We start from the raw sequence: 15,000 nt of genomic DNA, 5'->3' as shown, positions 1-15,000 counted from the left end.
ACCAACCTTCTCAGGGGAGTAGACCTTTTCTCTCCCTCCTTGGAATTGACTGGAGCCGCTCACCTGTTGCAACATATGGCCTCCAGGTAATGGGCCAAGTCTGATTTGCAGAGCCACACAACTTCGTAGAATTGAGAGCAGATCTTCTGGCTCTCAAACACTTCCAACAACACTAACACTACAGTAATGGAATACCTAAATGAGCAAGGGATATTTTTTCATGGCAGCTTTGCCAACTAGCCGAAGAAATGCTGAGATGGACGTAAGACAACTCGATTGCCCCTTTTTCAGCCCGATTCATTACATGCAAGAGAATCTTCCTTGCAAACAATCTGAGCTGGAAGGCTTAGATAATTTGCTCTGAGGGGTCTTTACTCCACCAATTAGCCATCAAAGTCCCGACCGTAGGGATGATTGCTGGTGAGAGATCGATTCGTGACATCTTTTAATGAGAAGCTTCCAAGGTTCTGCTCACCAGTAAGGGATCTCAGGCACCTTTGCAAGAGTCATTCCAACATCTAGGGGACAACCGGCCCGTCTATGTGTTTCCCCCATTTTGTCTGATGAGAGGACTCATCAGTAAGGAAGGACATTGCAAGACCTGTTGATGGCCTTGATAACTCCATTGTGGCAGTAAGCAGAATAGTACCAAGACTTTCTACTCCTGCCCATAGAGGTACCGAGAGAGCTTCCTCCCTTTCCTGACTTTTTCAAATCAACCTTACGCATAGATACACCTTAAGCCAGTGGCTTCTCTACAACTTCATGCCTGGAGGTCATCCAACATCTCTCGCAAAGCTTCTTTAGGCGAGTAGTAGCTGAAAGTATGTCTGAATACCTCCGTAGGCCGTCTTTTGCTGTCGTCTATCAGGCAAAGTGGGCTATCTTCTAAGATTGATGTCGTGGAAAGAGCCCCAGCACCTCTTGATGCCACTATCCCTGTAATAGCAGAGTTGTTTCTGTACCTCAGGGAGGGAAGACCCTTCTCAGTCTTGGTCGGGAAAGGCTACTGCTCAGTCTTGAGCCTCATCTTTAGATAGAACGGAGTCAATATTTCTTCCTCGATGAAATTGCCTCTCCTCATGCAGAGCTTCGAGCTTACTGGTCCCCAGTTGTAAGTTAGACCACATCCTTGGAGCGGAGTTCCTATACTACACTCTGAAAGGAGCTCCCTTTCATACCGCTTGTCAGTCCTTCAATCATGACTTCTTAAGACGGTTTTCCCTTCTCACTTTGGCCTCCACAATGAGTCAGCAAGGGCCGTGGTCTCTTCTATGACATATCCCAGCCTAGAGAATGGAGGGCCGCTAACGCTCAACTTTGTCCCTGAGATCGTTGCTCAGAATCCAAACGAAGTGGATCCCAGCTTTGGGCCATTCCAAATTTTGAGTCTCCATCATGTAGCCAATGATCTGGTTCAGCAGTTAATATGTCAAAAGAGATTGTTGAGGCATGGTCTCATCAAACAGCTAGAGGTTGTCCGCCCATCGAATACCTGTTTGTAAACAGGGACAAGGTCAAGAGGAGAATCTCTTGAAGTTGAACTAAGCGGGGATTCACTGGGTCATCAACCAGGCTTTGAACCCTGACTCTCCTCAACACAAATGTAGACCCAGAGCTCTTTATATATTAGTGGCATAAGCACACTCCTTGTATTTAAATGAAACTTCTCTGTGGTGCTGATCCATCAGGTGGATCTCTAGTATCCCTAGAACACCCTTTCAGCCCATTACCTACAAGACGTAACCCACAAGAGTCTGGATATTCTCTTCAGAAGTCCTGTGTTGGCAGCAAAACAAGTGTTGTATGATACCTAAGCTCACTTACCGGATAACTTGTGGTCAGCCAAGGGTAGACATTACTTGGTGTTATTCTGTGATGAATGTATAGAAAGACTACCATTTTCTTCCTTCATCTTCCCCCTCTGTTGGGGGAAAGGCTTCTGGAGGACTCTGCATGCTGGCCTACCTCCGACTGCAAGTAACTACCATTTTATGTCCCTGTTGTCCCTGCGACGGGAAATCTGGTAATGCCCAGGTTAAGTAAGAAGAGTGTTTTCACTTCAGTATTCTTACTTGGCTAAGTCACAGTGATTAATGTTCACTCCTTCACCATGATTGACTGGGCCGACAGCTTTCTAGCTTATCAGACTGACAATTCACGAGGTTTAAAGTTACTGTACTCTTCTCATGCTCACATGAGTTCAGAGTACCACAGGACAAGTTCCCAGCCAGTTGTGTTAGGACTTACACTCTCCTAAGTGTAAGTCTCCATAGTAATAAGATAAAGAGCAAAGGGTTTGTATGTGGGTAAGAACAAATAACAAATTTTTAAGTAATTTGTATTTTTCCTAACTACTGTATACAAAACTAAGCTCTTTACTCATTCTTGGCCCACCATCACTTGTCCCCAGTAAGTCCTGCTTGCAATCAAAAGGGACAATACACTGGGTGAGTGAGTGAGCTGAGTGGTCAGTCTCCCCCCTGCTACCCGCACTGACTAGCGGTGGGTTATTATAACTCTCATGAAAAGTTTATGGTTAATTTCTAGCTATGCCAGAACAATATATCCATGGTAAAGAGCTAAGATATGTATAGTTAGAAAAAATACAAATTACAGTAATTCCAATTTTTTTTTTTTTCTTTTTTTTTATCTTTTGCATGCCACCGTAGACAGTGTCTATCATCAGAGCATTTGCTGGCTCTGGCAAATTTTCTAACAAAATTATTCTTTCATCGTAGTTTGGGATAATCCCACTTAACCTGACTTCTCATATCCTTTATTAGAAAGGGGAGAAGCTTTATGCTTACTGTGACCTCCTCTTTTAGGGTGTCAGAGTAGTTTGCTTTTAGGCAAAACACCTCAGTAAAACTTCAATTTTTTTACAGCCAGATATTCAGGTGATTTTTCAAATTATGAATAATCTGTCATAGATCTGTTTTTGGAGATTTGAGGTCACTAGAACAAATATATTGTAAGATATGGGACATCCCTTTATGTATCTTTAGAGAAAATTTTTTTTAAACATATTGGTTTGTATGAACTGCATTGTAATCTTATTTTCTTTAACAGGGGACAAATAGCAAATGCATGGGAAGAAGTTCCTCAGAGTGCCGAGCATACAGTCATAATTATAGATTCTGGAGATTCTACTGTAGGAAGATCTGTAATGATGGACTTAGGCGGATATTCAAGCGTAAGTTGGATTTGTTGTGTAATATCTTGAATAGTATAAAAGGAGTGTAAACTCCAATTTCCTTGTAAGTTCGTTATGTGACTTCAGAAATGCTGAATTACCTTGGCCGCTTGATAATTTGCCAAAATATCTTTCAGGTTGCCATAAAGTATAAGGAAGCATCAGAGGGTGATGCTAATAGATATGGTGCAGTGTACCCCATTGTTATTTATGTAGATCACAGTGGTAAGGAAGAAGTAGTGAAGAACAGCCCTACTACTCGTAAAGAATTGACAGAGATGCTCATGAAAAAATTTCATCTTCAGCGAAGCATGCTTCCATATAAAACTCCTTATACAGGTAAGTACTGTAGAGTAATTATTCTTTCACTAGTTATACATCACAGTAAAGAATATGAAAGAAACAACAATATACAATTAAAAGTAATTTTACAGTGTTTATTATAAGGGAAGCAGCTTCATAAACAACTAAAGGAAATTGAGGAAAACATTTATGACAAGTGAAAGACCTTACCAATCCCATTGCTTGGTCTTAGGACAAAATGTTGTAATCCAGTTGGATTCTAATCAATTCCACTTACCTATACGGAATAATTTACATAAATTGCTACCTTTCTTGTTATGAGGTGGATGTAAATTGAGCTGGCTGTGTGCCAGTGTAGGCTCCTGCTCTTAAGGGGCGCAACTCTGACCCATTAAAACAATGGTATTTTGTGGTCATTTCAAACCTAATTTTCATAGGAAAAAAAATTTATAGAACAGATTTTTCTTATCAGTCCTCATTTTTATATGTATTTTGTCTAAACATATTGGTAATAATATTAAAGATTGCCATTTTTTAGTTTTTATAATTTTCCAAAACCCCTTTTGGTGTTTATGGAACATATAATTTCCTATAATTTCATATGTGAATGGTCAATATTGGTCAATAAATAAAAAGTAGTTTCAATATTTCTATGAAAATTTCATGTTTTGAGATATCGGCCATCAGTTTTTTAAGAAATCATCTGATTAACTTTATTAGGTGTTAGTTTTGGCTTTTAGGGGAAATTATATATCACCACTGAGGAACTTAAAAATATAATCATCTAATTTCATGGTTGTTTTCTGAACAATGATGAACCACTTCCCTCAAAACCAGAAGTATATACATTACATATACCAAATACCCTCACATGAGTAAGATGTTGCTAGCACATTATATTCTTTTTAGCGTACTTTATGGGCACTTTTTATACTTTATTCATACTTAGTTATTATCTCTGACACTATGTGCATCTCAGAACATAACCATAATATGAAAATTAAATATATGAATGAGAAAACACAGAAGTTCAAGGAATATAATCTAGAAAAATGTGAAAAAAAAAGTTAATTTGCATTACAATGCTAACAAGAAACATAGACAACCAAGAGAGAATTTTTTATAGGAAAGTAATATAAATATATCTTCCTCAAACTCTTGAGGAAGAAGTCAAAAATACCTACTTTGGGCAGAAAAGGGTTGTGTAATGGTTCAGATGTGCTTACGTAAATATAAGAAAGGCGTGTTTTAGTAATAGAATACAGTATGATAAAAATACTATCTGAAACCTAAATTATAGACATTCTCCAAACCAAAAAGGCAATAGTCTGAATTTCCAAGTAGAGGTCTCCTTGTGGTATATATCTGTCACGAAATGACTATTGGCACCTCTTCCTGAGTTATATGTCCATGAGATCTTGATCCCCCTTAACTCGCCTTAAACTTGCCAGTTTTCACCACGAAAATATGAGAGGAAGACTGTGTTACATTACTCCATTTTTATTAGCCTGAGTGTGTATGTTTATTTTTAAGATCTCCTCATACCACAATTTATTAAAGGAAGCAAGCACTCCATTGAGACAATGAAGAAATATCAAGAGAAATTATAAAGAAGATTTATATCCCAATTGTTCACTGGCATACTGTATATTGATAATAGAGCACAGTCCATTCATCGTCATATCTTGTTGCCCTATTATTATTATTATTATTATTATTATTATTATTATTATTACTTGCTAAGCTACAACCCTAGTTGGAAAAGTGAGATGCAATAAACCCAAGGGCTCCAGTATTGAAAAATAGCCCAGTGAGGAAAGGAAATAAGGAAATTCAGTAAATAAGTTTTATGAGAAATAATGAATGATTAGAATAACATATTAAAAACAGCAACAAAATCAAAACGGGTTATTTCATATATAAACCATAAAAAGATACATGTCAGCCTGTTCAATATACAAACATTTGCTGCAAGTGTGAACTTTTGAAGTTCTACCCATTTAACTACTTGATTAGGAAAATCATTCCACAACTTGGTCTCAGCTGGAATAAAACTTCTAGAATACTGTGTAGTATTGAGCCTCATGATGAAGAAGGCCTGACTTTTAGAATTAACTCCATGCCTGGTATTACGTACAGGATGGAACTGCCCAGGAAGATCTGAATGTAAAGGATTACCTGAATTATGGAAAAACTTATGCAACATGCATAACAAACTGATTGAACGATGGTGCCAGAGATTAATATCTAGATCAGGAATAAGAAATTTAATAGACCGTAAGTTCCTGCCCAACAAATTAAGATGAGAATCAGCAGCTGAAGACCAGACAGGAGAACAATACTCGAAACAAGGTAGAATTAAAGAATTAAAACACTTCTTCAGAATAGAATGATCACCAAAAATCTTGAAAGACTTTCTCAGTAAGCCAATTTTTTGTGCAATTGAAGAAGACATAGACCTAATGTGTTTCTCAAAAGTAAATGTGCTGTCGAGAATCACACCTAAAATTTTAAGTCATACAGAGTTAAAGATATATCAACGCTGAGATCCAGATATTGAGGAGCCACTGTCCTTGACGTACTTACAATCATACTTTGAGTTTTGTTCGGATTATACTTCGTGCCACATAATTAGCATCATGCACTAATTTCAGCTATATCTGTATTAAGGGATTCAGCAACCCCAGATCTACATTCTGGAGATGGAATGGATGCAGAAAATGTAGCATTATCTGCATATGCAACAAGCTTGTTTTTTAGGCCAAACTACATGTCATATCTATATAGTATGAAAAGTAAATGGCCAATGACACTACCCTGAAGACCACCAGGCATCACATTCCTATACTCACTATGGTGCCCACCAACAATAATGCTTTTCAATCTATTTCTTGAAAATTCAATAATAATGCTAATATATGACCCACCCACTCCCAACTGTTTTGAGTTTGAAAACAAGGGCCTCATGATTAACACAGTCAAAGGCAGCACTAAAATCAAGGCCAATCATAAGAACTTCTTGACCACTATCAAGGGATTTTTGTACAGTATTAGAGATTGTAAGAAGGGCATCACATGCTCCAAGGCCTTTATGAAAACCAAATTGCAAACTATGGAACAGATATTACTAACATTGTATCCACCGCATGGCGGCCTGATTACATTCATAGAGGTCCAAATCTGCACAGATTTGTCCCTGGTCACATCCACGAAGTATGTGATCCATTGTCTGGATGGGGGACCCACATGAGCGCTCAGCAGAGTGGGAACGACCCTACTTATGAAGATTGTCTCCAGTCCTTCCAATTTAGGTCTTGCTCAATTAAGAGTAACCCAAAGGTTTATTCCATTGGGAAGAGACACTCATGGGCTCTGGATGGTCTTACCAGGTGGTCAGTGCCCAGTGAGGAGTTTGAGATATCTTAAATGCACTGCAGCAACTCTGCCCCAGTTGTCAGTCCTATTCATTAGCTCAGGTAGAATTGAGAGGATGGTCACCAAGAACACCTTTTTTTCATGGATTTGCAAAGTTTTAGACTTCTTTAAATCCTGATCTTCCTCCAGCTCAAAAACCGAGAGCTGATGATGTCAGGGGCATCAATAGGTCCTTGGTATTTAAACGCAATTTTTCAGTGTTCCAAGTGTTACAAGCGGGAGCGTGGAAGCATCAGATGATCTTCGACACCCACTATCTTTAAGACGTGGCCCACAGAAGACTTGATACATTCTCTATCGGTCCTGTTGATACCTCAGGTTCCTTGTTGGACAAGTAGCAGATGGTTGAAGGCATTGGTTACCCGGTTTAAGTCTGAGATGAATGAATAGTATGACTGGCGCTTTTCTTTTCTGTTTTCTTCATCTCCTCTCTTGGGGAACAGTGCCATGGGTCCCTCTGCTAGCTGGCTTCAACCTCTGCAGGTATTAACCATTTCTCTTGTGTAACCTAGTATAGTTTATTATTACTATACAGTCGGCCTTCCTTTATCGCGGGTTCATAATTTGTGATTCTGGTTTTACACGACCAAGAACAACACGATACCTATTATATAAAAATTCTCATAATCATGATAAAATTCACGTTGCACGATGATTTCAAATAGCCTGCGCTCGTTTACACTGAGAGTGCTGCGCGCCACTATGTATCTCTCCATTAAGCTGGTCCTAGCGCTCTCGGTACAGTGTATATCCATTTCCTGTGATAAAAAATTACAGCTATATTTTATTAGAAATTAGAAAGGATTGATATTTGTGCCTGACTGTGTGGAATAGCCATTCGGTCGTTAGCTTGATTCGAAGCTTTATCTATTTTGCTTAATAAATTAAAAGTAAATAACTTAATGCCACTTAGTATAGTAAGTACTGTATTAGCGTTAATGATAAGTAAAATGAATAATAAAATTAAACTTATAAATTAAGTTACTTAAACTAGTAATTGCCTAATAGGCCTTGCACGTGCGTAATATGTACCTGTCAAAGGTAAGAAGTAAATTACCTCAGAGGTTACCACAGCCTCGGTGAATAGTTACAGTAAGAGTTACTCAGTAGCCAGGCCGGCATCTACATTAGTAATAGGAAATTAACTCTGAACAAAACTGAACGTTCTAACTCCAAGACAACAACAATTTTGGAATACGTCAACTTCAACATTTGTGATAAGTGCTTTACATTATTGTGTATCTTTGGGCATGTCTAGGGAAAAAGGTAATGTACGGCAATGTCACAGTCTTATTAGTGGATCTACTCTATAATGTACGTTGTTTTGATTGTTAAATAATTTTTTTGTTGATAAAATCTAGTAAGGTTGAAATTAAAATAAATTCCAACAATTTGAAATAAACCGGATTTTGATTAAACTGGTGTTTCACTTAACTGAATCCAATAATAATGCATGTCATATTCACCTTTTACTATCGTATTTATAATTAAAAACATTGTATTATAATCTCATGCATTGTTTACATTAAAATCAGCTGATCAGCCCTGAGTAGTCCGCCATCAACCTCAATTTTTAGATCAAATAACATCCTTATTATTATGCTACCGAAGGATATTTCATATTTACTAAAAGAAACAATTATTACTTGATCAGTCATTTTCCAATTAGCATACTAATTTCAGTAGATTTATTTGAAATACTTCTCTCATATTTTATTTATTTGTACTTGGAGTTGAATTGCTTAACGTTAACCAGAGTTTCATTCATGTTGCCGATGCACGATATTTTATAGTTTTCAGCTCTGTGGTGCTTTGTTATTAGCTTAGGAAATTATTTATTATGGCTCCGTCAGTGAGTATTCAATAGAGACTTTGTATGGAAACAAAGATTTCATTTGAGAGAGAGAGAGAGAGAGAGAGAGAGAGAGAGAGAGAGAGAGAGAGAGAGAGAGAGAGAGAGAGAGAGAGAGAGCTATTATGATATTGAGAGCTATAAGTGTATTATATAAGAATTATGATAGCTTATAGCACATCGGTACTTATGCAATACTATATCAACTATATACAGTAGATGTTTTGAATAAGTTAAGAAATAGTATAAAGAATACTCTTTGTTACTGATTCGTATGTGCATCAGTTGATCTGATTACATCACTTAAAATACTTTGTTAAAATACACCCAAAATTTAAAACAAAGTACATAATTGTTTAATCAAAGCACAATTAACTATTTAAATAATCATAATTTTCTAGAATGCAATAAGGCTTCTGAAACAAAATCTGATAGTTTAAGCTATGATGAGAGAGAGAGAGAGAGAGAGAGAGAGAGAGAGAGAGAGAGAGAGAGAGAGAGAGAGAGAGAGAGAGATTTGTTTTAATCAATTTATTGCGCCCATTGGCGTGAGACATTTGAGTACATGGTAATACAGTAATATTGTTTACATCTACATTGTAATTCAGTTATACCTAAAGAATAAAAAAAAATTATATATAGACATTTAAGTACATATTTAAACAGTATTGTTTACATCTATAGCATATAATGAAGGCTATACAAAGGGATACAAAATAAAGCATAGACAGATATCTAGGACATATCAAAATAATATTGCTCATTTCTATATATTTATGGTTATGCAAATGAATTCATATGGAATACAAATTAAATTTAGTTTGATTTCTTAGGTAGGTTGTACCTATCTTTAATTAACATTACAAAACAGCGGATTATTCAATATCCACCAAAGTGAGGATGGCGCATGAGGATCTCATCGAGCAAATCATTATCTGACAATAATCTTTTACATGTATCAACTACTGTGAGTCTTTGGGGTAATATGTCACTAACAAGAGGACATTCCAGGCAATAGTGTTCCAGGGTGTTGGCGTTGGGTGCGTCACACAACCTACAGGAGGAGAAGTGAGGAACTCCATCTTGCTCAGCCACCTGCCAAACTCGTCGCCAACCCAGCCGAAGACGCGCGCAAATCATGTTATTTTGACGAACCATGAGTCCACTGCGGCGATATTTATGTTGGTGAGGAAAGAAGTGATCATAATGCTGTATTGATATACTGGTGGCTCTCTCGGCATTACTACGATGATGAGTAGGTGAGCGAGCAGCTTGGCGCACCATTTTTCTGCAGCACAGGAGAGATGGACTGGGAGCATCAACATCTGGAGGATCCAGTTGACAGGCAGCCTTTGCAAGATGGTCAACGGTGTTGTTAGCCAGAAGACCCACGTGAGAGGGAATCCATAGGAAGTGCACTACCAGTGAGCTCATGTTGGCCATGTCTAGTTGCTTATGTATTTGTGTAACCAGGGGCTGGTATGCTGGCTTATGCGAAGAAAGGGCTTGGAGTGCCGGTTGCGAGTCGCAGATGATCAAGCCGTTGTTTCTGGTCCGTGTGATTAAAATAACTGCATCTAGAAGTCCATGTAGTTCACAATACGTGGAGCTTGATGACTTTGGGAGGCGACGGCCTGTCCAGCCCTCTGGCGGGGGTTCCAAAGTGGGGGAGAAAACAGCACATCCAGCACTGCCATCCTGCTGTAGGGAGCCGTCTGTGTAGAGGTGATGGGCTACACTGAGGGACGAGGATAGCCTGTCGATGGTCTCCAATACACGTTGTTGAAGTTGAGGCAAGTCAGTCTTAGAGACTGGAGTGTAAGAGGTTTCTGGCACAGGAGTCTGCCAGGGTGCAAGGCCATGATCCACATTCTCTGCCACGATGTTGATGTCAAGCCCCCGAATGCTTGAACAGACAGTACTAACTAGTGTACGTCCCCCATGGCGTAGTTGTGGACGAGGTGCATCTAGATCGAGAGAAGTTCTGATGATGTTTGAATAGTGAGGAGACAGGTGAGGGTTATACAGGCATTTGATACTGAAGTAGGTGACATTGGAGTATATTCTCTCAACGAGTGGAGAGAGACGGAGTTCATGTTGCATGTTTACAATTCTAGTGCATGCTGGACAACCTAGAATGAGTCTCATTGCTTGGTTCTGGAATTTTTCAAGCGGCTGTAGAGTTGATCTGGAGAGTTGACATAGTGCAGGGGAAAGATAATAATCTATCACTGAGCGGATGAAAGCAATATATATGGTTCTGGCAACTGGGATAGATACTCCTGCAGAATAATTAGTAAGCCACTTGAGAGGAGTCAGGCGTCACTGTAACCGGGCCAGCAGATCTTGAACAATGGGATGTACTCTCTGTCTCGCTGGAATGGATGGTGTAATTTGCACTGGCGCTCCCAAGTAAATATATTGTGTGCATAAAGGTACAACATTGTTCCCCACAGTAAATTCTGGTAGATTCCTTGCTGGCCTTGGGGAGAAGATTCTACTTTTTCCTGGGGAGATGATAAGACCACAGGAGGATGCTGATTCGTAGAAATAAGAAAGGAAGCGTTGCAAGTGATCCGGAGAGGTTGAGTGAATGCAAATATTGTCTGCGTAGCAAGTGATGGTTGTGTTATCAGTATCAGGAAGTAAGGAAAGAAGGCGATGTAGGAGGATATTAAATAAAAATGGACTAAGTACTCCCCCTTGTGGAGTACCAAGTTCAAGTTCCTTTGCAGTGCTCAATACTCCCTTAAACAGCACACGAGAGACTCTATTTCGAAGATATCCATGTATCCACCTCGAAAGGTTTCCCTTGATTCCAAAATCAATAAGCTGATCTAAAATAATGTCTCTATTTGCAACGTCAAATGCACTTTTCAAATCAATGAAGGCTACAACACTGGTTGGGGAGAGACGAGTGTAGAGCTCCATGAGACAATGATGTGTTCCTCGTTGGGGTAGGAAGCCGTATATTCTAGACGAAAGCTTATCTTGCAGCCAGAACATAAGGCGTGAGAGGAGAATACGTTCAAATACTTTGCAGAAACAGGAGGTGAGGGAGATAGGACGAAATTTGTCAGTGCTAGGCTTGGGAATGGGTACAATTGTACTATGAGTCCATGCTAGGGGCACATATCCCAAGCAGAGGCAGAGGTTGTAGAGCTGGAGGAGAGGGTTGCCAGGTATTTTTATGAGTGTGCAAAGAACTGCATAGGTGATGCCATCATCACCAGGAGCTGACTTCTTACTCCTTGCTAAGGCACGTCGTAGCTCTTCCTTAGTTATGGGTACATCATCCTCTTCATCACTGCTCAGTAAGGCGGAACTGAGACGTAAGGCACGATGGTTTTTTTGTGAAAAGAGAGAGTCTTGTATATGAGCTGGAAGGTTGATGGTTCGTGACTGTGCTGACCACTCATCAATAAGGTCCTGTGCATACTGAGCAGGGCTGTGGTGGAGGACACTTGGGGGTTTCTTCTTCACAATCCTGTTGATGAGGTGCCACATGGAACCAATGCTTGTTTGATGGTTGATGCTGTCTGTTAATTTGTGCCAGGAATCTGTTTGTACACATTGCTGTAGAGCAACTAGATCATCTCTCGATAGTTGATACTGGTGCAGAGTCTCAGGACTTGGTTGTCTCATAAAGGCAAGGCCATCATCCATCGCCTTCTTTTCTGCCTGAGAAATTCGATTATCCAGTGTCATAGCACTAACACGATGCCTGATATGAGGCTTTCTGATATATTGTGTGTGGAAAGCATGTGTGGTACTAACAAGTAAGGAGTAAAGTTTCTCCGGACAGTGGAGGTCAAATGTAGGTCGAAGGTTAGTCATATATGAAATGTACGTAGGCTGGTACTTAGGCGGAATTGTGATGCAAGTGCGATTGTGTATTGGAGTAGGTGTAGCGGGAAGGGAATATTGGATGCTAAGACCAATGTGATCAGAAAAGAGCGTAGGAACCGTTACACAATTGACTCGGGAAGGTACGAGTCCACAGGTCAAGATGTGATCCAAAGTACCACCTCGTGCATGCGTAGATCCACCAGTGTCCCAACGGGTCAGTTGATTTTGACGAATATATCCTAGAAGTAGGTTCCCGTTGCGGTTCACAGTGCCAGCAAGATCTCCCAAGTCTGGATGACGAGCATTAAAATCTCCCATGTAAACCATACCACGAAGGGTTGGAGAGAGAGAGAGAGAGAGTTGAACAGTAATCAAATGTATTGTTTTTGTTTGTTTCTTTTAAAAGAAACTAGTATTACCGAGATATTTATGTTTATAAAATAAGCTGTATTTCTGTTTAGGAAAGTATAAAAGTAAAACAATTTTGTGAGTTTCAGCCATGTTTACAAGTACATCAAAGAGATTATGTAAGCATACTGTCTACTGCCATCTCTACAAATTATTACGTACACCTACTAAACAATCGTAAAGGAATGTTTTTACTGCAAAGATGAAATTAATTCTTATTTTTATTTTACTTAAAAACACAACTACAGTATATGATTATACTGTACTGAGCACATTAGATGATGTCAAGTCAGTTCTTCCAAACTAGTATGTAAGTAGAAAAATTCATGAGATTATTAAAATGCAAAATCTGTTTATTTTCTTATTGGTTCCGTTATTGGCTGTATGCGTTTATACAATGATTGTTGATGAATGTTACTGACGATACTTTTATCATTATTTTTTATTTTTCTAGCCCAATGAAGTAGAAGACTGAATAAATATAATAACCAAGTTACTGCACCGTAGATATAGCATACAGCACTACGCAAGAGAAGACACATCATTGCGTCATGCTTCCAGAAAACGCGTAGGCTACGTGAGTCGCCTGAACGAAAACACCGTACACATACAGTACAGTTAAGCTGTACTATAGTGATATTACTGTACATATATTACAGGAATATAGACTACAGTATTACATTATTACTAGAAAGGAACAACTGTTTTGGTATACGGAACAGTAAGGAGATGATGACGACTCTGTAAAAATTTACATTAGGACAATACTGTACTGTAGCCTTAGTGTGTCCAGTACGTAGTGTACATGTGTGCACATGTACTCTACATTGTACGTGTGATTATAAACGGTGGTAGAAACCAAATAAAAACGATACTAGGCTGGGGTAGTGACTTTTTATGTTAGGAGGTACGCTACCCTAGTTCATCCCATAATCACGAAAATTTACTTATTGCGCCTGTTTCTGTAACCTAATGACCATGATAAACGATGGCCGACTGTATAATTTTACATGTCAGTACCGCGAGGTAAGCATTGGGAATCGTCTATATCTATGTATACAAATATTCCTATTTATAACTTGGAATATGCTTACTTAGACATTCATGAGCTATCTCTTATAACCACATAGATTGCTCAGGCTGCTATCATACTCACTTTGTATTTGTTAGTGAAGTGTCAAGGTTCTCCTCTGATACAGTCTATTACTGTACAGGGAAAACCCGAGTCAATGACTAAGCCAGTAGTTGGACTTACCACCTTCCTAAGGTTGAGTCATTATATAAATAACATATGGTTTGTTAGTGAAGGAACAAAGAACAAATTTGGAAATTAAATGTATTTTTCCTAACTAATACAAACCGGTAGTTTAAGGTTTAAAGGCTGCTCATGAATAGCAGAGGTATGGGACAATGACATTGCCCTAGCAAGCAGGACAATACTTTTAGAGACTGACCATATATTTTATGATCAGCGGCCCAAGCCTCCTGTCCACCAAAGCTAGGACCAGGGAGGGCCATGCAGTGGCTGCTAATGACTCAGTAGATAGCCCTATAGGCTCCCCAAAACCCCTAACCTCAGGTCAAGGGGAGGGTAAGGTTGCAGACACTAATGGCACTAATAAGTCTGAGCTGGACACGAACTCCCGACTGGCAAACACCAGGCAGATACGTTACCCATCAGGCCCACCATCACCTGTCCCCCGATGAGTCGTGCCTGCAATCAAATAGGGGACGTAGCTATAAGCGGCTGGGTACCCCCCAGCCAACTCACATTAAAAGTCTAATGGCTACCTTCCAGCTTTGCCAAAAGAGTATCCATATACAGTGGAACCTCTACACACGAACGTATCTACATCCGAATTTTCCAACATCCGAAGTAAAATTCGAGCAAATTTTTGACTCTACACCCGAATTTTATTTCGACACACGAAGTAAACATTACGCCATTGAGCGTTGA

General features: G+C 39.2%; 1 protein-coding gene across 3 annotated transcripts in view; it reads left to right on the top strand.

Annotated features, from left to right (window-relative positions):
- LOC137640042 (sulfhydryl oxidase 2-like) overlaps positions 1 to 15,000 on the top strand; it is a 267,317-nt gene that overhangs the window by 88,219 nt on the left and 164,098 nt on the right. For all 3 annotated transcript variants that reach the window (XM_068372423.1, XM_068372422.1, XM_068372424.1), the window contains exons 4-5: positions 3,073 to 3,196; positions 3,334 to 3,535. In XM_068372423.1, the coding sequence (XP_068228524.1) occupies positions 3,073 to 3,196; positions 3,334 to 3,535 (326 nt within the window). The remainder of the gene's footprint in view (positions 1 to 3,072; positions 3,197 to 3,333; positions 3,536 to 15,000) is intronic.

Source organism: Palaemon carinicauda, chromosome 4 (assembly GCF_036898095.1).
Source record: "Palaemon carinicauda isolate YSFRI2023 chromosome 4, ASM3689809v2, whole genome shotgun sequence".
Taxonomy (NCBI): domain Eukaryota; kingdom Metazoa; phylum Arthropoda; class Malacostraca; order Decapoda; family Palaemonidae; genus Palaemon; species Palaemon carinicauda.
Note: the sequence above shows the minus strand (reverse complement) of the source record. Positions and strands in the feature narration are given on the sequence as shown.